This window comes from Schistocerca nitens, chromosome 10 (assembly GCF_023898315.1).
Source record: "Schistocerca nitens isolate TAMUIC-IGC-003100 chromosome 10, iqSchNite1.1, whole genome shotgun sequence".
NCBI lineage: Eukaryota > Metazoa > Arthropoda > Insecta > Orthoptera > Acrididae > Schistocerca > Schistocerca nitens.
The window spans coordinates 190,827,700-190,849,550 of record NC_064623.1 but is presented as its reverse complement, the minus strand read 5'-3'; the positions used below and the strand labels follow the sequence as shown (position 1 = coordinate 190,849,550).

General features: G+C 47.7%; 1 protein-coding gene across 3 annotated transcripts; it reads left to right on the top strand.

Annotated features, from left to right (window-relative positions):
* Window positions 1-8,101: 8,101 nt before the first annotated feature.
* Window positions 8,102-21,643, top strand: LOC126210227 (uncharacterized). Of its 3 annotated transcripts, XM_049939413.1 has the most exons (3): window positions 8,102-8,153; window positions 19,639-20,671; window positions 20,705-21,643. In XM_049939413.1, exons 1-3 carry the CDS (start codon window positions 8,136-8,138, stop codon window positions 21,142-21,144), a joined length of 1,491 nt encoding a protein of 496 aa, XP_049795370.1. In that variant the 5' UTR covers window positions 8,102-8,135; the 3' UTR covers window positions 21,145-21,643. The 3 variants fall into 3 exon arrangements, with proteins under 3 accessions (XP_049795370.1, XP_049795368.1, XP_049795369.1); XM_049939411.1 differs by having other exon boundaries at window positions 19,639-21,643; XM_049939412.1 differs by lacking the exon at window positions 8,102-8,153 and adding an exon at window positions 8,686-8,710 and having other exon boundaries at window positions 19,639-21,643.
* Window positions 21,644-21,851: the final 208 nt, after the last annotated feature.

Genomic DNA, 21,851 nt, shown 5'->3' with positions numbered 1-21,851 from the left:
GTAATGCTACAACAAGTGTACGGCGATGATTGTTTATCGCGAACACAAGTGTTTGAGTGGTTTAAACGATTTAAAGATGGCCGCGAAGACACCAGTGATGACACTCGCACTGGCAGACCATTGTCAGCAAAAACTGATGCAAACATTGAAAAAATCGGTAAACTTGTTAGACAAGATCGCCGTTTAACAATCAGAGCAGTGTCTGAGTTAACAGGAGTTGACAAGGAAAGTGTCGAACAAGTTTACCGATTTTTTCAATGTTTGCATCAGTTTTTGCTGACAATGGTCTGCCAGTGCGAGTGTCATCACTGGTGTCTTCGCGGCCATCTTTAAATCGTTTCAACCACTCAAACGTGTTCGCGATAAACAATCATCGCCGTACACTTGTTGTAACATTACAAACGTTTCACTTGCAGATTTTCCTAGTTTGAAACGAAATTTGATGTTAACACGCTGTTCTTTCTGTACACTCAACATTTTCCGACGCACAGACAAAACGTCAACTACTTAAAACACGCGCCACGGGCAGACTGAGTGCAGGAGGCAGATGAAACTCGAGCAGTAGGCGGAGCGAGAGTCACGTGACAGGCCACGCGACTTTCAGCCTTATTGCATTCGTTTTATTGTTTCACCAGTACTAGTCCGGTTTTTTTCTAGCCACCCGTCGTACAAATCTAGTGGTACATGTTCTGTTCTGTTTACGTGTGGTCCTATTTGTTTCCCCTCCTGAATCGGCCCTAATACTGCCCCCCAAAAATGGCTCTGAGCACTGTGGGACTTAACGTCTGAGGTCATTAGTCCCCTAGAACTCAGAACTACTTAAACCTAGCTAACCTAAAGACATCACATACATCCATGCCCGAGGCAGGATTCGAACCTGCGACCGTATCAGTCGCGCGATTCCGGACTCAAGCGCCTAGAACCGCTCGGTCAACGCGGCCGGCAATACTGCCCCCAGGCAAGTCACTGTCTGATGGATTCCTTGGGATTAGGGAAACACGTCAGCGTCGTTTCCAGTTTACAAGCGACTCCACGTTTCACTGTAACCTCAAAGAATTCACGGTCCCGTGATCACTTGCACCATTGCTATGTAGATTCTTGAAAAACCATTTCATTCAGTGGTCGCCTTATCTTGCCTAGCCGGTATGACGGCATGTATCCGTGCATTTGACTGCCTAGTGCAGACTTCCTCAGCCTTCGTTGATATTGAGGCTGCAGTATTGCCCATGATGCGCCAGGTTGACTTGTTCCTCAGCGCTGCTCTGGGCTCCAGCGTCATTAATGCCTGACGGCCATTACCCATCTTTATAGGAATGATGTTGGAACTGTCCACTGGAGGATTTGCGTTGTTAGTAGTGTGAGTGTCAGGGCTTGCCGATAAGGCGCCGCTATTGGTAAGTCGACGTACGGTTGAAACACAAGAATCGGTATGAATTACAGTTACAGTCTATGTGGGTCTGGACAAAGTGAACAGGGCTTTGTGTCTTGTACCGGGGACCTAGAAACGACGGAGAGGCTTCGTCACACCATAGCCCTCAGTGGTTCACAACTCCACAACACCACAACAGGCCACAGCAGTCTACGCACCCCATAGCCGCCCCACACCGAACCCAGGGTTAAATGGCTCAAAGGGCTCTGAGCAACAACAAAAAAATGGTTCAAATGGCTCTGAGCACTATGGGACTCAACTGCTGTGGTCATCAGTCCCCTAGAACTTAGAACTACTTAAACCTAACTAACCTAAGGACATCACACACATCCATCCCCGAGGCAGGATTCGAACCTGGGACCGTAGCAGCAGCGCGGCTCCGGACTGGAGCGCCTAGAACCGCTCGGCCACCGCGGCCGGCCAACCCAGGCTTATTGAGCGGTTCGGCGCCGAGGCGTAAAGCTTTTTGTGGTGCAATCATCAAAGCTACACTAGTGGGTCTTCTGCTCCGATAGCCCTTAACGAGTATGCTTCATTGAATGGTTCACGTGCTGACACTTGTTGATGGCCCAACATTGAATTCTGCAGCGATTTGCGGAAGGGTTGCACTTCTGTCACGTCGAACGATTCTCTTCAGCCGTAGTTGGTTCCGTTCTTGCAGGATCTTTTTCCAGCCGCAGCGTTCTGGAGATGTTTTACCGCATACCTGATATTCACGGTACACTCTTGAAATGTTTGCACGGGAGAATTCCCACTTCATTGCTACTTCGGAGATGCTGTGTCCCTTCACTCGTGCGCTGACTATAACACCACGTTCCCGGGTTCGATTCCCGGCGGGGTCACGGATTTTCTCTGCTTCGTGATGACTGGGTGTTGTGTGATGTCCTTAGGTTAGTTAGGTTTAAGTACTCCCCTAGGACTGATGACCATAGCTGTTAAGTCCCATAGTACTCACAGCCAATTATAACACCACGTCAAACTCACTTAAATCTTGATAAACTGCCACTGTAGCAGCAGTAACCGTTCTAACGACTTCAGTGGTTCAAATGGCTCTGAGCACTATGGGACTTAACATCTATGGTCATCAGTCCCCTAGAACTTAGAACTACTTAAAACTAACTAACCTAAGGACATCACACAACACCCAGCCATCACGAGGCAGAGAAAATCCCTGACCCCGCCGGGAATCGAACCCGGGAACCCGGGTGTGGTAAGCGAGAACGCTACCGCACGACCACGAGATGCGGGCTCTCTAACGACTTCACCAGGCACTTGTTGTCTTATACAGGGTGAAAAGTATTTAAACCGACAAACTCTGGGAGGTGGTAAGGGACATGAAAACAAATATTTTTCCCCAATGTCATTTATTCCTGCGTGGATTATTTAAACCGTTGGAGGCCGTATTACGCTCTTCAGTTGACAGAGGCCGTATTGGTTCAAATGGCTCTGAGCACTATGGGACTTAACATCTGTGGTCATCAGTCCCCTAGAACTACTTAAATCTAACTAACCTAAGGACATCACACACATCCATGCCCGAGGCAGGGTTCGAACCTGCGACCATAGCGGTCACGCGGTTCCAGACTGAAGCGCCTAGAACCGCACGGCCACACCGGCCGGCTGAGGCCGTATTACGATCTTCAGTTGTTAGAGGCCGTATTACGCTCTTCAGTTGTAGGCAACTGCTGTCCACCAGCGTAGTAATGCATTGTCTCTGTTTACTAATGGAGCGATACACCTGGAGTGAGTACACAGATACGGTTGGTGCGTACTACGTAGCGCACCACACAGGACGAGCTTCACAGCGGGTTTATCAACAACAATATCCTAATCGCTGTATCCCGCATCATACGACCTTTGATGCTGTGTACCAACGTCTGCGTGAGACCAGGTCATTTAGCAGATTACCTGGACAGGGATGCCGTCGCACGGTAAGAACGCTGCAATTTGCAGCATGTGGAGCGGGATCCTTCGATCAGCACTCGTGCAATTGCACTTTACATGGGGACGAATCTGACGAATGTAAGAACAGTCCATGGAGAGCAATTGTTACGTCCATTTCACGTACAGCGTGTCCACAACCTGGAGCCTGTTGATTATCCACCCAGAGCACAGTTTTCCCAGTGGTACCTGGAGCAGTATGAAATGCATCCTACATTTCCATCCTCTGTGTTGTTTACCGATGAAGCAACGTTCGGGCATGACGGAGTCTTTAACATGCACAATTCGCATCCAGAATGAGATTTCCACTCTGCAGCGGACTGAGCGCTGATGTGAAGCTTCCTGGCAGATTAAAACTGTGTGCTGGACCGCGACTCGAACTCGGGACCTTTGCCTTCCGCGGGCAAGTGCTCTACCAACTGAGCTACCCAAGCACGACTCACGCCCCGTCCTCACAGCTTTACTTCTGCCAGTACCTCGTCTCCTACCTTCCAAACTTTACAGAAGCTCTCCTGCGAACCTTGCAGAACTAGCACTCCTGAAAGAAAGGATATTGCGGAGACATGGCTTAGCCACAGCCTGAGGGTTGTTTCTAGAATGAGATTTCTGCAATATCCATTCTTTCAGGAGTGCTAGTTCTGCAAGGTTCGCAGGAGAGCTTCTGTAAAGTTTGGAAGGTAGGAGACGAAGTACTGGCGGAAGTGAAGCTGTGAGGACGGGGCGTGAGTCATGCTTGGGTAGCTCAGATGGTAGAGCACTTGCCTGCGGAAGGCAAAGGTCCCGAGTTCCAGTCTCGGTCCAGCACACAGTTTTAATCTGCCATGGTTTCACAATCCGCATGTTTGGAGTGAGGATAACCCACATGCCACAGTTACTAGCCCTTATCAAGTGCGGTTCTTCGTTAATGTGTGGGTCAGTGATGTTGGAGACTGTTTAATTGGGCCGTATCTTCTACCTAGTTTAAATGATGACTAACTCAAACCCTCAGCTGCCGACAGGTGTTGTTGATATACCTCGATGTGGACAGCTGAAAATGTGTGCCCTGACCGGGACTCGAACCCGCGATCTCCTGCTTACATGGCAGACGCTCTATCCATCTGAGCCACCGAGGACACAGATGAATAGCGCGACTGCAGGGACTTATCGCTTGCACGCTTCCCGTTTGACTCACATTTCCAACTGTCCACAATTCTACCTATGTAATGTACCTTATAGACATCTGCCCATACACTCATTACTCGCGCACGCTCTGGCGATTCCCGTAAGAGTTTGGGCAACCTGTGCGCATTCGCACAGACGAAGGTGAATGGCTGAATGGCTGGGTAGCCTTTAACTGTATATATGAAGACAGTAACTGTTCTCAAAGAACAGATACTGTAGCTGACCGTGCAGCTTTTTCCTGGAATAAATGATGACTGACTGAGGGTTTCAGCTGCACGGTCATCTACAGTATCTTTTCTTTGAGAACAGTTACTGCCTTCATGTATATTTCTACCTAGTTGTTGTCTCTTGGTCATAAAAAAATTGAAAAGTGTTTGTTGGTTTAATTAATTTGCCGCCAGAGAAATCTTCCTCTGCCGGTTTAAATACTCCTCATAGGAAAAAATGACATTAGGGAAAAATATTTGTTTTGATGTCCCCTACAACCTCCCAGAGTTTGTCGGTTTAAATACTTTTCACACTGTATAGGCGTTCCCGGCCACAATTATGTATTCTGCCTGTCTACAAACCTCTGTATTTGAACACGTATGCCTATACCTGTTTATTTGGCGCTTCATTGTGTGAGGTTTCCGTTTTTACCCTAAATGTGGAAGATATTAAGATGCTTTTACATTCTTTATAATTATTCTTGTCGATGTATACCTATTAACCGTTTTCAACTACTATATTCATTTTGAACATTTTTTTAAATTTTTTATATTTTTTTATTTATTGCCAAATTATAGACCTGTTACCTGATGTTTAAAACAGGTCGTACGTTTTACAATTTCCGTTTTTCATCTTTTTACAGTTTTCTTTCCTTTTGTTTTATCTACAACATTTACAAAGAATGATACTTTCCAAAATAACAATAATTTAAGGTTGAAATATAAATAAAATTTTGTTGTTTTTTTAAGAAGAATATAAAAAGAAGATAGGATAGATGAGAGATTTGTTAGCACCATCACCGAGTGTGACTGACGGTGAATACCTCGGAATGGTTTCTTCGAGTCCTTGACCGCCAGTCACACACACACACACACACAAATGGTTATTAGTAGAGAAATAATGCTGCTTATCCTATTTGTTACTAATCCTATGTATTAACTGTTGTGAATTGGCAGGAGCCAATTCACGGGGTTTGGAGGAAGCCGAAAGGCACGTGCTTAAGCTCACGCAGGCTGGCGTGAGGTCTGGAACAGGTAAAGTAATTATACTATCAAGAAAAGTACGTAGCTGCTGGAATACTTAACTTTAATCCATAATTGGTGAACATCGGTCTGACGGTACATGCATCACAAGATGAATAGCAAATGATAATGGCGCCTTGCTAGGTCGTAGCAAATGACGTAGCTGAAGGCTATGAGAGCGTAATTTGTCGGTGAACGATCTCTAGCAAAGTCGGCTTTACAACTGGGGCGAGTGCTAGGAACTCTCTCTAGACCTGCCGTGTGGCGGCGCTCGGTCTGCAATCACTGACAGTGACGACACGCGGGTCCGACGTATACTAACGGACCGCGGCCGATTTAAAGGCTACCACCTAGCAAGTGTGGTGTCTGGCGGTGACACCACATTAACTACTTTAGGTGCGCATCCTTGTACAGAATTTGGTGTTTTCTTGGCTAGATTGCCAGCAATTTGCTTATTTACTGCCACATCTCGGCTTCCTCCTTCTGTTCCTCCTCATTGTCACTATTTTCGTTGTCACTGTGGGTATCGATGTCCATCCTCCGGAGATTTCTGTTACGCTGCGCATAGGCATGTCTGTGACGTCGTGTCCGCATATACTCTTCATGTGTTGTTTTTGAAATACTGTTTGTCAGTGCGTTTCAAATGGCTCTGAGCACTATGGGACTTAACATCGGAGGTCATCAGTCCCCTAGAACTTAGAACTACTTAAACCTAACAAACCTAAGGACGTCACACACATCCATGCCCGAGGCAGGATTCGAACCTGCGACCGTAGCAGTCGCGCGGTTCCGGACTGTATCGCCTAGAACCGCTCGGCCACACCGGCCGGCTCAGTGCGTTTAATTGTGCCCATTGTTCTTCGTCTCTTATTGCTGTGTATATATCTATGTCTGTATCTGTGTAATCTACGTGTAGTGAATGTCTATTGTTCGCGTATTGCCCGCAGAAAAAGACAGTGTGTTCTGGGGAACCTTTTTCCCGCATGTGCATGTAGGTGTCTGCCTCAGACTCACGCGGTTTAAGTGCGTGGGATAAGGTCCGTGTCCGATTAAGAAATGTACCATACCGCGGCTGGGATCGATATGTCTCATTCTCAACCGCTCCCTTATGTCAGGGAGGAAGTCGTGCAGTCTACATCCCTTATCACTTACATCCCACTCACCTTGCCATGTATCCAAACGCCAACTTCTAAGGTGACGTATCGTATCTTATTGTGTGTACCTTATCTAGTCTCCCCACCTTTAACCAGTACCTTGCAGCTCTGTATTTGATCCTGATATCTATGGGGCATATTCCGAGCACCACACACAGTGCATCCGCTGAGGTGGTACCGAAGGCTCCAGATAGCCTAAGTAGGACACTTCTCTGCCCTCGTCTGACGGATGCTTTGTTGGTGACCACGTTCAGTCTATGTGCCCACGTGCTAGCTGCAAAGCTGAGTACTGATTCGAAGAGCGCACAGTGGTATGTACGTATGACTGGTAGAGGTAGTCTGTACTGTTTTGAATTTAGCCTCACCAGTTTGTGGAGTATTTTTTCTGGTTTGTCTGTTGTTAGCCTTATGTGTTCGTGGAAATTCAATTTTTCATCTGTGTGTACCCCAAGATGGCGCGTAATGCGTGCTCGTTTAATGTTTGTGTCCCCAGTTTTAACCGAAGGAATCCTTTAGAGTGATCCTTTCAGTAACGTGTATGTTGTTTTGTTTTCGGCTATCCGTTACACCGAGGCAGTATCCCGACAATGAATGCGTATCAAAGTAGCGGCGACTGTAGCTGCGTAATGCAGACAGGCTGTTCTGCTGGGGCACGGTGGTCGGCCGTGGCCGACTGGAATTAGTGGGTGGATCCGGTGGCAGAGAAGGAAGGCTGCGACCGGCGAAAGGTCGCCACCGTTGCAACAGACCGGCGACGGAGAAATGGCCCGAAAGTGTGTGGCAGCGGCGGCGGCGGCGGCGGCGGCATAGAAAGTGCCCTACCGGTCCTTTCTGGCTGTCGGGGCGATCGACTAGCCGCCACAGATCTGCCGCGCTGACCCGCAGGTAGCGAAAGTGGCGCGCTGTGATTAGGCTGCAAGTGCGGCTGCTTTTTACCGGAGTTGCAGGGCGCGGAAGGCCCCTCCCACCGGCGGTACTCGCGGTGACCCCGGCAGGCCATCCCTCCAGACGCCGTGCGCGGAGAGGGGCGGCTGTCTGCCTTCTGCGGATGAGTCGGCCCGGACTGCCTCCTCCCTTTCTCCCTGTGTGTGTGCGCGACAGTGTGTGTGTGGATGCGAAATGCCACCACGCCGGGGATGTGTATATATACTGCCGGCGGATCATCGCCAGGGCACAACAGTTCGGCTCCTCTCACAGGCAGCAACAGCCAACCCGAGCAAGATGAGGACCACTGCTCTGGTGAGTTCCACACGGTTCAGTTTTCGGACTTGAAATAATTTCTGCAGTGTTAATAACGTTCCATATCTCTGTAGCTTTCATACATTCAGTATGCTTATTAATACTTCACAGCTGCATTAGTTTCTTGACTGAGGTAATTTAAGGCCACGTTTTATTTCTACAACCTGAGCAAGATGAGCACCACTGCTGTGGTGAGTTCCACACGGTTCAGTTTTCGGACTTAAAATAATTTCTGCAGTCTTAATAACGTTCCATATTTCCGTAGCTTTCATACATTCAGTATGCTTATTAATACTTCACAGCTGCATTAATTTCTTGACTGAGGTAATTTAAGGCCACGTTTTATTTCTACAACCTGAGCAAGATGAGTACCACTGCGGTGGTGAGTTCACATGGATCAATGTGAGGACCTAAAATAATTTCTGCAGTGTTCATAAGGTGCCACAGCTTTCATGCGTTCAGTACAGCTGCATTAAATATCGTAAGAGATATCATTTTTCTGCGTGAGGCTGCTTTTTTATTTCTACAACGCAAGCAAGATGAGGACCACTGCTGTGGTGAGTTCCACATGGATCAGTTTGCGGACCTAAGAAAACTTCAGTGTTCGTAAGGCTCCATAGGGTAAAATAACTTCTGCAGTGTTCATAACGCTCCATAGGGTTCATACATTCAGCACCCTGTCTATAACTTTACATCTACATTAAAATTCTTGAAAGAGCTAATTTTTATGCATGAAGCCACTTTTTATTTCCACAAGAGCTCAGTCTGCGGACCTAAAACAATTTCTGCGGAATTACATCTACATCCTAATATCCTCTATAGCTCTATAGGTTTCACACATTCAGTACGCTTATTAATATTTCATATCTGTACTTAATTGTTTGAAATCGACAGTTTTCCTGCATAGGGCTGCTTTTTATTTCCACTATTTTCCTTGAAAACTTAAAACAAAAACAACAGATTTATGGCAGAATATTCGTTTCAAGAAATTTTTATTTTTTAAAGACAGTGTCTATCATTATCTGAAGCGTACACCTTCAGTTCACATCTGACGTGCAGGTACTTCCAACTTCAACACTAGTGATGTGACTGCCCTTTCTTTACGTACTGTGTAAGGAATTGTAATAGAATCTGTGGACATAATATGCTTTAAGGGCTTTCATACATCCAGAATTATTTCGAGTCCACAGCTGTACTGACTTTCTTCAAGACACTTCTCTTTGCCTCAAGCCGCTTTTTATTATGAATATTAATTTTGAAAAATTAGAAAATTAAGTAGTTTAGTGCAAGAATATTTATTTCAAGAAATTTTTATTTACTGTAAAAGCTAGAGACGATCACTAAAAACCACATTTAGTTTTCTAGTCCAGAGTCTCATATACATTTACAATTTTACAGTTTATGAACACACACCTCCACTTTCAGAACTGGTGTTGAGATACCAGACTATCATTTCTTCCAACGTCAATAACGCTGCAACACTCCTTTCTATTTTTATTTTCCTCTGAAAATGAATATTCCTCAAGCCTGTAGCTGTGAACCAAATGAAAATACCCTCCTTTCACTTCACTATTACATTTCGCAATACTGCTTCTGTAACGATAATGAGAACCTCTGTTGTATCTGTCATTGTGCAGAACTCTGTATTTACCAGTTTATGTAATAATAGATTCACCAACCTAATAACGTACGTTCCTGCTGTACTCTACAGTCTCCCAGAGTAAGTGGAGGTCGTCGGTTTCGCAAGGACTAAGACAGGGACATAAACACGAACTGTGGCAGTCAACATCGCTTTATACCACTAAGCGTGTAGACATGACAGGTATGTGTCTTGTACGTCCCATGTATACTCAAAGTTTTACACACTTTGTGATAGAACACCTGGCATTTCACTGAAGTACCTCGTTCCTTTCTTCATGCTGTATAATCCTCACGTGCAGAGTGGTGTAAGCACCGTCTGATGTGACTACTACTGTACGGTTTTATGAATCTGAGGATGGCAATACATATTACCGAAACTAGTTATCCAGTAATTGTGCTAACATTAAATTGTTTTTCAAAAGATGACTACAATAGAATCAGCAACGTCAGTGAACTTCAGGCTCGAGCTGTCACTGGAATGCAGGTGCCTTTGCCATGTTCGCTGAGGAAATTATCGAGGCTGGCCTGTATTCATTGGAAGCGACAGTTGCTGACGGGTTTGAATCCGATCGTCATTGATACAACGTGACTCTTGTCTATGGTCCCTGTGCGTTACGAACTCGTTGCGACCTCTTTAGTAACGACTATCGAGTAAACACAACTCCACTGCTCCCAACTGAACTCAATTGAATTCCCTCCGAACAGGCCAACGGTACCGACCGACCACCGTGTCATCCACAGGCGCTAGGCGTGACTGGATGCGGATATGGAGGGGCGTGTGGTCAGCACACCGTTCTCCCTGCCGTTGTCAGTTTTCGAGACCGAAGCCGTTTATTCTTCAACTTTCGCTGTGGCCTGAGAGGCCATATGCGTTCTCTACATTCCTCCAACAATCATTTCTGTTCCTGCCTTTCGCGATCCATTCTCCTTTTCTCAGGCCCACCGCCTCCGTATCCCTGTAATTTCATCCTTACACTTTGTTCTTGGCCTTCCTCAGTCCCTTGTGCCCTCCACGGATACTGAGAATGAGATTCGCGGCAGCCTTTCCGCTTCCATCCTAACTACGTGTCCAGCCCACATCCATCTTTTTTTCTTCATCCTTTGGACGATATCAGCTTGCGAATATAAGTCTGCCAGTTCGTAATGTTTTTACTATCCTCCATTCCTGTGGCTGGGTATCCTTCTCGGGGCCAAACATTTTCCTTAATATCATCCTCTCGAAGACTAGTAGTTTCTGTTCATCTATTTTCCTTGATGTAAGCGTTTCAGAGCCATATAGTGCTACCGAGAGTATTATACGCTGGGACAGCATGATTTTAAAACTTCTCGAAACTTTTCTACGGCACAACATGTCCCATAAGCTAGAACATGATCTATTTTCCGTATCGATCCTTACCTTTATTTCAGTTTCCAGTCTATTTTGCTCGCTAAAAATGCTACTCAAATATTTAAATATGTCTACTCCTTTAAAAGTCAATTCATCAGCTATCAATGGTGTTTCATCATGACCATTTACTCAGTTTTCTCCTCGTTAATGTGTAGCCCTGGTCTTACTGCAGTATTTCGGTAAAAACGTCTTGAGCATCAGCTATACCTCCAGCTTTCTATATTTTCCTTTACATTTCGTAACCCTTGTTAGCCGCTACAATCTTTCCCTTCCAGTACCATGTAACTGTATTTAACAGATTTCCTATTGATCCTTCCGTATCTCAGTTTTCTTGCACGGTGTTCTGTCGCCTACTAATTTTCCAGTACCACTTTATATCGCCATTTACATGTCCTCAATATTTCTGCTACAGCCGTATGTGACCGAATGCAAGACGGTTCTTTCGACATCAGGCTAAATTTGCATCCCCGCACCTGTCCAAGAGAACTCGTGGCTGCCGGCCGCTATGGCCGAGCGGTTCTAGGCGCTTCAGTCTGCAACCGCGCGACAGCTACGGTCGCAGGTTCGAATCCTGCCTCGGGCATGGATATGTGTGATGTCGTTAGGTTAGTTAGGTTTAAGTAGTTGTAAGTTCTAGGGAACTGATGACCTCATATGTTAAGTCCCATGGTGCTGAGACCCATTTTTGAGCGAACTCGTGGCTACCCTTTAATGACGAGATTATTGTTCTTAAATTTTCTTATGAGGAATATAGACGGAGTTGCGCCAGAAACAGAAAAAACCTGTCCAGTTCTGCAGTTGGATACGGCAAGAGGTCATTTCGTTCTTTTTATGGCTCTCACACGATTATGTGTGAGAGAACTGAAACGAATCTAGACGCTTAAGCTGGTTTAATTGTCTGCGGGAACTCCACCCAGCGGACGGTAATAGCTTCCTAACGCAGCTCGCCTCCTGTTATGCAACAGCCAGCAGCTTTCACGAGGCAAGATGATAGCCCGACAAGACATCCTGCGGCCACTTTGCTCCACATTATCCAGATACCTTCTCCAGCACGTTAGCTGGAACCGGTCCCGCAGTTTCCGCTCGAGTCCGATTGAATAATCCAGATTAGCTTTCCCCGTCGTCGGGTAGTGTACCGCTGTCTTTTGGGCAGTACGGGCTTGGAAGATTAATTTCTTTGAACGGGTCGCTATATTGTGCTGGAAGGGAATGGAGCTGATACACGGAACTGCCGTTCTACATTTGTAGCAGGACCTATAACGTGTTCTGAAGTTAAACACCGTGGTCTACCTCCGTCAAAATGTGCTCCATGGAAATGTGAAGGGATTCAGAAAAATCCGATCATATACAATTCTTGTAAAACGGTTTCATGTTTTATGTATTAGCGTCAGCTACTTGTTACAAATAAAAATTTGAGCCGGGGCTGTACTCGATCCGGGATTTCCCGCTTGTCACGAGCGGCCGCCTAAACCACGCCTTCGCTCCTTCAGGGTAGAAATTATGAATATTTGTATTAAAAACTACTCAAATTATGTACGATCTCACTTGCTCTTACCTATTTAGTGATTCCCAGAGAAAAAAAAAATTGATCTCCAGTGTTTCATATACACTCCTGGAAATTGAAATAAGAACACCGTGAATTCATTGTCCCAGGAAGGGGAAACTTTATTGACACATTCCTGGGGTCAGATACATCACATGATCACACTGACAGAACCACAGGCACATAGACACAGGCAACAGAGCATGCACAATGTCGGCACTAGTACAGTGTATATCCACCGTTCGCAGCAATGCAGGCTGCTATTCTCCCATGGAGACGATCGTAGAGATGCTGGATGTAGTCCTGTGGAACGGCTTGCCATGCCATTTCCACCTGGCGCCTCAGTTGGACCAGCGTTCGTGCTGGACGTGCAGACCGCGTGAGACGACGCTTCATCCAGTCCAAAACACGCTCAATGGGGGACAGATCCGGAGATCTTGCTGGCCAGGGTAGTTGACTTACACCTTCTAGAGCACGTTGGGTGGCACGGGATACATGCGGACGTGCATTGTCCTGTTGGAACAGCAAGTTCCCTTGCCGGTCTAGGAATGGTAGAACGATGGGTTCGATGACGGTTTGGATGTACCGTGCACTATTCAGTGTCCCCTCGACGATCACCAGTGGTGTACGGCCAGTGTAGGAGATCGCTCCCCACACCATGATGCCGGGTGTTGGCCCTGTGTGCCTCGGTCGTATGAAGTCCTGATTGTGGCGCTCACCTGCACCAAGGCAGAAGCGACTCTCATCGCTGAAGACGACACGTCTCCATTCATCCCTCCATTCACACCTGTCGCGACACCACTGGAGGCGGGCTGCACGATGTTGGGGCGTGAGCGGAAGACGGCCTAACGGTGTGCGGGACCGTAGCCCAGCTTCATGGAGACGGTTGCGAATGGTCCTCGCCGATACCCCAGGAGCAACAGTGTCCCTAATTTGCTGGGAAGTGGCGGTGCGGTCCCCTACGGCACTGCGTAGGATCCTACGGTCTTGGCGTGCATCCGTGCGTCGCTGCGGTCCGGTCCCAGGTCGACGGGCACGTGCACCTTCCGCCGACCACTGGCGACAACATCGATGTACTGTGGAGACCTCACGCCCCACGTGTTGAGCAATTCGGCGGTACGTCCACCCGGCCTCCCGCATGCCCACTATACGCCGTCGCTCAAAGTCCGTCAACTGCACATACGGTTCACGTCCACGCTGTCGCGGCATGCTACCAGTGTTAAAGACTGCGATGGAGCTCCGTATGCCACGGCAAACTGGCTGACACTGACGGCGGCGGTGCACAAATGCTGCGCAGCTAGCGCCATTCGACGGCCAACACCGCGGTTCCTGGTGTGTCCGCTGTGCCGTGCGTGTGATCATTGCTTGTACAGCCCTCTCGCAGTGTCCGGAGCAAGTATGGTGGGTCTGACACACCGGTGTCAATGTGTTCTTTTTTCCATTTCCAGGAGTGTATTTATTGACCGAACTAAAAAATTTAAAATTCTGTCGTGATCTACTCATTAAGAGGTAAAGCTCCGCGTTCCTGCTCTAGCCATGCCAATCGGGCCGACTTACAGCCGTGTCATACTCTGCCAATGGCGTCTCTGGATGCGGTACGGAGGGGCATCTGGTCACCACACCGCTTTCCCGGTCGCTGTCGAGTTGGAACCGCTGCTAATCGCTCGAGTTGTTAACCAGTTAGCCTCAAGAATCCGAGTCCATTCCGTACCAGTCCTCTAACCAAATTAAAAATCTGTGCCAATACTGGGAATCGAACCCAGGTCCCCTACACGGCAATCAGCAGTACAGACCCCTCAGCGGCGGAGGAAGACTGTTAGGACCCCCAGTCCTACATTAAAGACTCAGAAAAGTACAAGTAATAAAGTTAGCAACTGTGCATCTGTCTTGAGCCAATTACTCAATCTACATTCATCCGCTATTTCGTAATGAGAACGCTTAGAGACTTCGAATAAACTTCACACATCATTTCAAATATTTTCTGAATTTTTTCTCTCTCATAACTTCCAAAGAAATAAAGAAATGAAACAAGTTCGTCCCTTATTACATTTTCGCTGTCCATGCAGTAAAAGTTCAGGGTCAGGTACGACGATTCAGTTTATTACTTCTTTAATACAAACTTTTTCGGAAAACCGTTTGCAGACAGTATCCGCATATAACACTGAATTTACCTGCAAAATTACATCATTGTGGGACAAATAGTTGACGTCATAAACACTCATATGCGTAAACAACCAGCTCTGAAAACGGAGTTGTTCATCCTGTTTTGTACATGCGAGTTCGATTCTATAGAAAAATCAGTGTTGGTTGGGTTACTGATATTAGGGTTATTTGGCCAGACGTCATCGCCGAAGATACCCAACTCTTGCCACCTCAACTTTATTCGAAGTGTGTTCTGTTGCTGCGAATATGGTACAGATATAACTGTGCAATAAAACGATTACCATTGTGAAATGGGGTCAATAAAAGACTCTCTTTCACAACGAGAATTGCCGTAAATGCGATAAACGCTGACGAAATTTTCCCTCTTGTCTGCCTCGGTAGCTACACGCTCAGTGCTGCGGTTTGTAACCTAAGGGGTACGGGTTCGATACTCGGCCGTGTGGGAGTTTTTCTCTGGTCGGGCACTGGGTGATCTGTTGTCCTCACGTTCGTATCGTCATAGTCGAGATGGCACGATTGAGGTGAATGTATGGACACTCCCCGACAGCCAGTATGTTAAAAAAATAATAAAAATAAATTTTGCCTCACCCTAAACACGACGTCTTTATATGTCTTGTCAGTCATTCCACATTTTTTCTCGCCAAACATTTACCGATCTTTTGTCATTGCAACACTGGAATCCAAACTCTCCTCTTGGAGCCAGATAATGGACGGTCAGCACACAATTATATGTACGTGATTCTGGAGACGGCGCCAGACCTGAAAATGATGACGAAGAGTTCGCAATTCAAGCTAGCAGAACAACGATGTGGTGGAACAAGACTGTTTCAAAAATCATGTAACACTGCAAAAAATAAAAAGAAACATTAAAGTGGAGAATCTAGAGGCGAAGTATTGTTTGGTGTAGCAACAGGTTTTTTCCCGAGAAAGCAAACTAAGTGATATGTTTTGCATTCCATGACCAATTTTATCGTGTGCTCAGTTAAATTAACAAAAGCTAGGAAAAATAATTTTCATCTACTACAAACCTGAACTGATCATTTATATGGTTAACGCAAACCTCACATGTTTACTTTCTTGCAATACATATGAAATATTTATTTCAGGGAAAAGTAAACCCTCTTCTTCTTCTTCTTCGTGCTGTTGCCCATTTTTTCTGTGCAGTCAGCAATGTTATACCTGTTGAGGCACCGTTAGTGACTGTTGGTAATCTGTGTACCCCAACTGTCTGTGTCTAAAGTAAATCTCATCCTCAAACGTGAAAGCGTTTTCTAAAAGTCTGCATAGTGTGTATCTTGGTAGGACGTAGGAACCAGGTCGGTAGTCACCTATCTGGATGTGGGAAACCACCTAAAAACCACATACAAGTTGGCTGGCTCGACAGCACTTGGCGTTAATCCGTGAACCGGGTTCGATCCGCCTCTCGGAAGAGGCTGATGAACGTGGTCGGTTATCAGGCGATTTCTTAGCAGGAAATAATATTCCGTGACAAAAAAAAATGGTGTGATATTTGTTGTGGCGTAACAAGCTAGCTACGCCACACTGAGAAGTAGCCGAAAGGGCACGCGTCAACTCACGCCGTCTTGCGTTAAGTCTGAAACAGGATACTTTATGAATGCTACAAAGAAAAGAACGGAGCTTCTCGTATACTTTAATTAATTATGGTACATTTCTCTTGATAATAGAAGTGAGACTCTCTCCAGATATGGTTAATGGCGCCTTGCTAGGTCGTAGCCATGGACTTAGCTGAAGGCTATTCATACGGTCTCTCGGCAAATGAGAGAAAGGCTTCGTACGTGTAGTCGCTAGCAATGTCGTCCGTACAACTGGGGCGAGTGCCAGTACGTCTCTCTAGACCTGCCGTGTGGTGGCGCTCGGTCTGATCACTGACAGTGGCGACACGCGGGTCCGACATGTACTAATGGACCGCGGCCGATTTAAGCTACCACCTAGCAAGTGTGGTGTCTGGCGGTGACACCACAATATTTAAGGCAGCTTATCGTGATAAACTGGAAATTTAAGGTCGAGTCTTGATCTCGCACAGTTTTGGAATTTTCGCTAAAGTTTATGACAATATGTGGTTCAGTAGAAAGCACCCATTGCCACGTACTTCACAATCATCAGCGGGGCACTGGTGAAGCTGTAGATACGGTCGTTCCTGTCCCACGTGCCGGCCCTGCTCGCACAGTGAACCGCGACCTAGCTGCTGCTGCCAATGGCCAGTGGCCGGTGGGCGGTGACTCACGTCACGTGCGACCGCGGTGGAACAGCTGACGGTCGCTTTCACGGTTCCGGCGCACACGGAGGCCGACCGGTTCTCGTTTGCTTCCTCTGCCGATTCGCTCTCCCCTGATTTACAGCCGCCTTTCTCCCGCTTCCCTGTCGGGCTATTAATAATTCTGGCGCATTGTGCCTACAAGGTTTGGCTGAAAATCCGCCATTTCTCAAGTGTGATGCGCACTAAAGGAAGAGACAGGGCTACCTTACACTCTGTCTCCCGAAATGCGCCACTGCATTCGTATCTGGTGTTCTTCTGGTCTTCAGTCCGATACTCGTTAATGGAGCTGTGAACGGTAGTGATTCCTCTGTAAGTCTCTGCACGATTACTGCCCCTAAATAAATTTGCACCCCTTTTCTACCTTTAGACCTTTATGTATCTCTGCTACTTTTACAGTTCCCTACCCTTCCACTCCACACACACACACACACACACACACACACACACACACACTTCGTTCCATTACCAGACTGGCTGTTCTTCGATGACTCACAATGTATCCAGTCAATATACCTCTCTTTTTGTCAACTTCTACAAATAAAAAAAAATTTATTCTCCCTGCTCACATTCAGTATCTTATTTTTAGATATCTTTTCTACCCATCTAATCTTCTGCATTATCCTGTAAGATCGACTTCAAAATATTCTTGTCTCCCGGCCGCGGTGGTCTCGTGGTTCTAGGCGCTCAGTCCGGAACCGCGCGACTGCTACGGTCGCAGGTTCGAATCCTGCCTCGGGCATGGATGTGTGTGATGTCCTTACGTTAGTTAGGTTTAAGTAGTTCTAGGGGACTGATGACCATAGATGTTAAGTCCCATAGTGCTCAGAGCCATTTGAACCATTCTTTTTATTCTTGTCTCGTCTTTGTTGTAATGTTCATTCATCTTGCTTCACTTCCATCTAGTGCAACACTCAACACATATACTTTCAGAAATGAGTCACTAACACAGATTTATATTACGATACTTAACAGTCGACCATTAGATGAGACCAGAATGAAAATAATTCTGATTCACCATTAGGCGAAAAGCTAAAGAACAAAAGCCATTGCATTGAAATTGAAAATACTTGTAAGAGAAGAAAACCGTGTCACTTATGCGATGACACAGAAGAAACAAAAGTGTACTGTGTAGTTTATTAATCACAATTTTAGATTTTTGTTCTCTGCTCTGATTCCATTATTTATAAAACTCCGCTATCAAGTTCCCAAGCAACCTGACCACAAATATCAACGACATAATGAGATTTTTCACTCTGCAGCGGAGTGTGCGCTAATGTGAAACTTCCTGGCAGATTAAAACTGTGTGCCGCACCGAGACTCGAACTCGGGACCTTTGCCTTTCGCAGGCAAGTGTTCTACCAACTGAGGTACCCAAGCACGACTCACGCCCCGTCCTCACAGCTTTACTTCTGCCAGTACCTCGTCTCCTACCTTCCAAACTTTGCAGAAGTTCACCTGCGAACCTTGCTGGACTAGCACTCCTGAAAGAAAGGATATTGCCGGGACATGGCTTAGCCACAGCCTGGGGGATGTTTCCAGAATGAGATTTTTCACTCTGCAGCGGAGTGTGCGCTGATGTGAAATTTCCTGGCAGATTAAAACTGTGTGCCGGTCCGAGACCCGAACTCGGGACCTTTGCCATTCGCGGGCAAGTGCTCTACCAACTGAGCTACCCAAGCACGACTCACGCCCCGTCCTTACAGCTTTACTTCAGCCAGTACCTCATCTCCTACCTTCCAAACTTTACTGGTAGAGCACTCGCCCGCGAAAGGCAAAGGTTCCGAGTTCGAGTCTCGGTCCGGCATACGGTTTTAATGTGCCAGGAAGTTTCATCAACGACATACTTTACTGGAAACATATTACAATATCGTATTCAACATGTTGAAGAAAAAGCAGTAAGTTATTCACAGAAATAGCCGGACTTGTTAAAAAAATGGTTCAAATGGCTCTGAGCACTATGGGACTTAACATCTGAGGTCATCAGTCCCCTAGAACTTAGAACTACTTAAACCTAACTAACCTAAGGACACCACACACATTCATTCCGAGGCAGGATTCGAATCTGCGACCGTAGCAGTCACGCGGCTCTAGACTGTAGCACTTAGAACCGCACGGCCACTGAGGCCGGCTAAGGCGCTGCAGTCATGGACTGTGCGGCTGGTCCCGGCGGAGTTTCGAGTCCTCCCTCGGGCATGGGAGTGTGTGTTTGTTCTTAGGATAATTTAGGTTAATTAATGTGTAAGCTTAGGGACTGATGACCTTAGTAGTTAAGTCCCATAAGATTTACACACTTTTTTTAACTTGTTAGAGATTGGGAAGCAGTATTGTAATGTGTCAAATTAGAAGCAGGAACTTCTTATTTTGCTGTCCTGTCTCCTTTCCTAATCTCCCCTACGTCGCTGATCTACATACTAGAGCAAGGTAGAACGAGTGCGGATTCAGACAAGTACTTAGCAGTTACAATTTCTTACAGGCGTACCTGCTTTGCGCGCTCCTGGCGTCAGCCTGGGCTGGCGAAGTCTCCAAGGCTGCTTCTGTAGCGGCCACAACGGACAATGACGCCAAGAAACAGGACAAGCGCGGTATTCTCACTGGCGAGCACAGCATCGGCGGCGGAGGTGGACTCATCGGAGGCGGAGGTGGTCTCATCGGAGGCGGAGGTGGACTCATCGGAGGCGGAGGTGGCCTCATCGGTGGTGGATCTGGCTACTACGGCGGCGGATCTGGCTACTACGGTGGCGGATCTGGCTACATCGGGGGCGGATCTAGCTACATTGGGGGCGGAAGTGGCATCGCCGGAGGCGGCGGTGGACTCATCGGAGGCGGAAGCGGACTCATCGGTGGTGGATCTGGCTACTACGGTGGCGGATCTGGCTACTACGGCGGCGGTGGCGCCATTGGCGGTTTCGGAGGTGGCGGTGCCGGACTCGGAGGAGCTGGAATCGGCCTCGCTGACGGCGGAGCCGGTCTGGGAGGTGCAGGGATCGGCCTAGGTGGAGGACTCGGCGGCGGTGCCGGCTTCGGTGGCGGCGCAGGCTTCGGCGGTGGTGCCGGCTTTGGCGGTGTCGCCGTCGCTGCTCCGCAGACCCAGACAGTGGTTCAGACTGTGAGGGTGCCCGTCCCACAACCTGTCCCCGTGCCAGTCAACCGCCCCGTCCCTGTTCCTCAGCCCGTACCCGTTCCCGTGAGCCGTCCCGTGCCCGTGCCCCAGCCGTACCCCGTCCGCGTGCCCCACCCGGTCCCCGTATCCGTGCCCCGCCCGTACCCCGTCGCCGTACCCCGACCCGTGCCCGTCCCGATTGCTAGGCCCGTACCGGTCCCCGTGCCCCAGCCGTACCCCGTCCGCGTGCCCCAGCCTGTACCTGTCGGAGTTCCCCAGCCATACCCCGTCCGCGTTCCCGTACCTCACCCTGTCCCAGTGCCCGTCTCCACCGGTGTCTCCTCAGTTGGCGTCGGAGGCGGTCTCGCCACTGGAGGTCTCGGCGGCATCGGAGGCGGTCTGGGAGGCGGTCTGGGAGGTCTGGGAGGCGGTCTGGGAGGTCTGGGAGGCGGTCTGGGAGGCGGTCTGGGAGGCCTGGGTGGTGGAGTCTACAGTGCCGGTGGCCTCGGAGGGGGCGCCTACTCTTCCGGCTTGGCCGGAGGTGCCGGAGGCATCATCTCGTCCGGCTCTCTGGGCACGGGACTGTTGAGCGGTGGCTACGCTGGTTCCTACGGATACGGCGGCGGTTCCTACTCCACTGGAGGCATCGGCTACGGTGGCAGTTCCTACTCCACTGGAGGTCTCATCTCCGGCGGCTCCAGCGGTCCGCTGAAGGGCGTGTACGTGCCCAGCTCTGCTGGTGGGCTGAATGGTGGCAGCGTCTACTCTGGCAGCCTGGGAGGTGGAGCCAGCAGCTACAGCAACAGCTACAGTGGCGGCTATGGAGGCGGCTATGGAGGCGGCTATGGAGGTGGCTACAAGAGCCACTACAAGCACTGAAGTCGTCTCTCCGTAGCGCCATCGAAACGATTTCCGTCCCTCACACGTTCCACCACCGTGGCTCATTAAGATGGGAACGATTCGATGGCCTGAACCACGATGACTATTCAACCTCGCTGAATCCGAATGGTGCTCTATATATGGACTGAAGCAAAACACCACGATGTTGCAAGAGAGTAATCATCAAGTATGTGCCATCGCAGCTCACTGTCTTCACTTGTACTCGACCGCCTGAGGAATTCAAAAAGGGCTCTTGACAGCGTTGAGACAACTGCATATTCCAGATCTTAACAGCGAAGATGGGAACGTTGTACCAATCTCGTCAACAGCCCAGGGGCGGAGTGCGGTATTAAGTGCCGTGGAGCTCAGTAGCAGCTGCAGAACTTCTTGGCGTCTTGTCTCATTCCATCTTTCAGATTCGCAATGCAACACAAATTGCATTCGATGTCGATCTCTACCATTACACATATCTTCTTTCTTTTTTGACGAATCATTTTTATATTCTCTTTTTGTACTTTTATAATACTTGATTCGTGAAAAGGTGTATTCTATACTTTTGTAATAAAGTGGTTGTATCAAAGTGACGTCTCTATTATTTTCAATCCTTTGTAACGAGTGCCGTCAACCTCCTTTTATGTGTCATTAGTTTTTATTTTTATCATTTAAAGATATTTGTATAATTTTTCAATTTGAAGTCTATACCATTG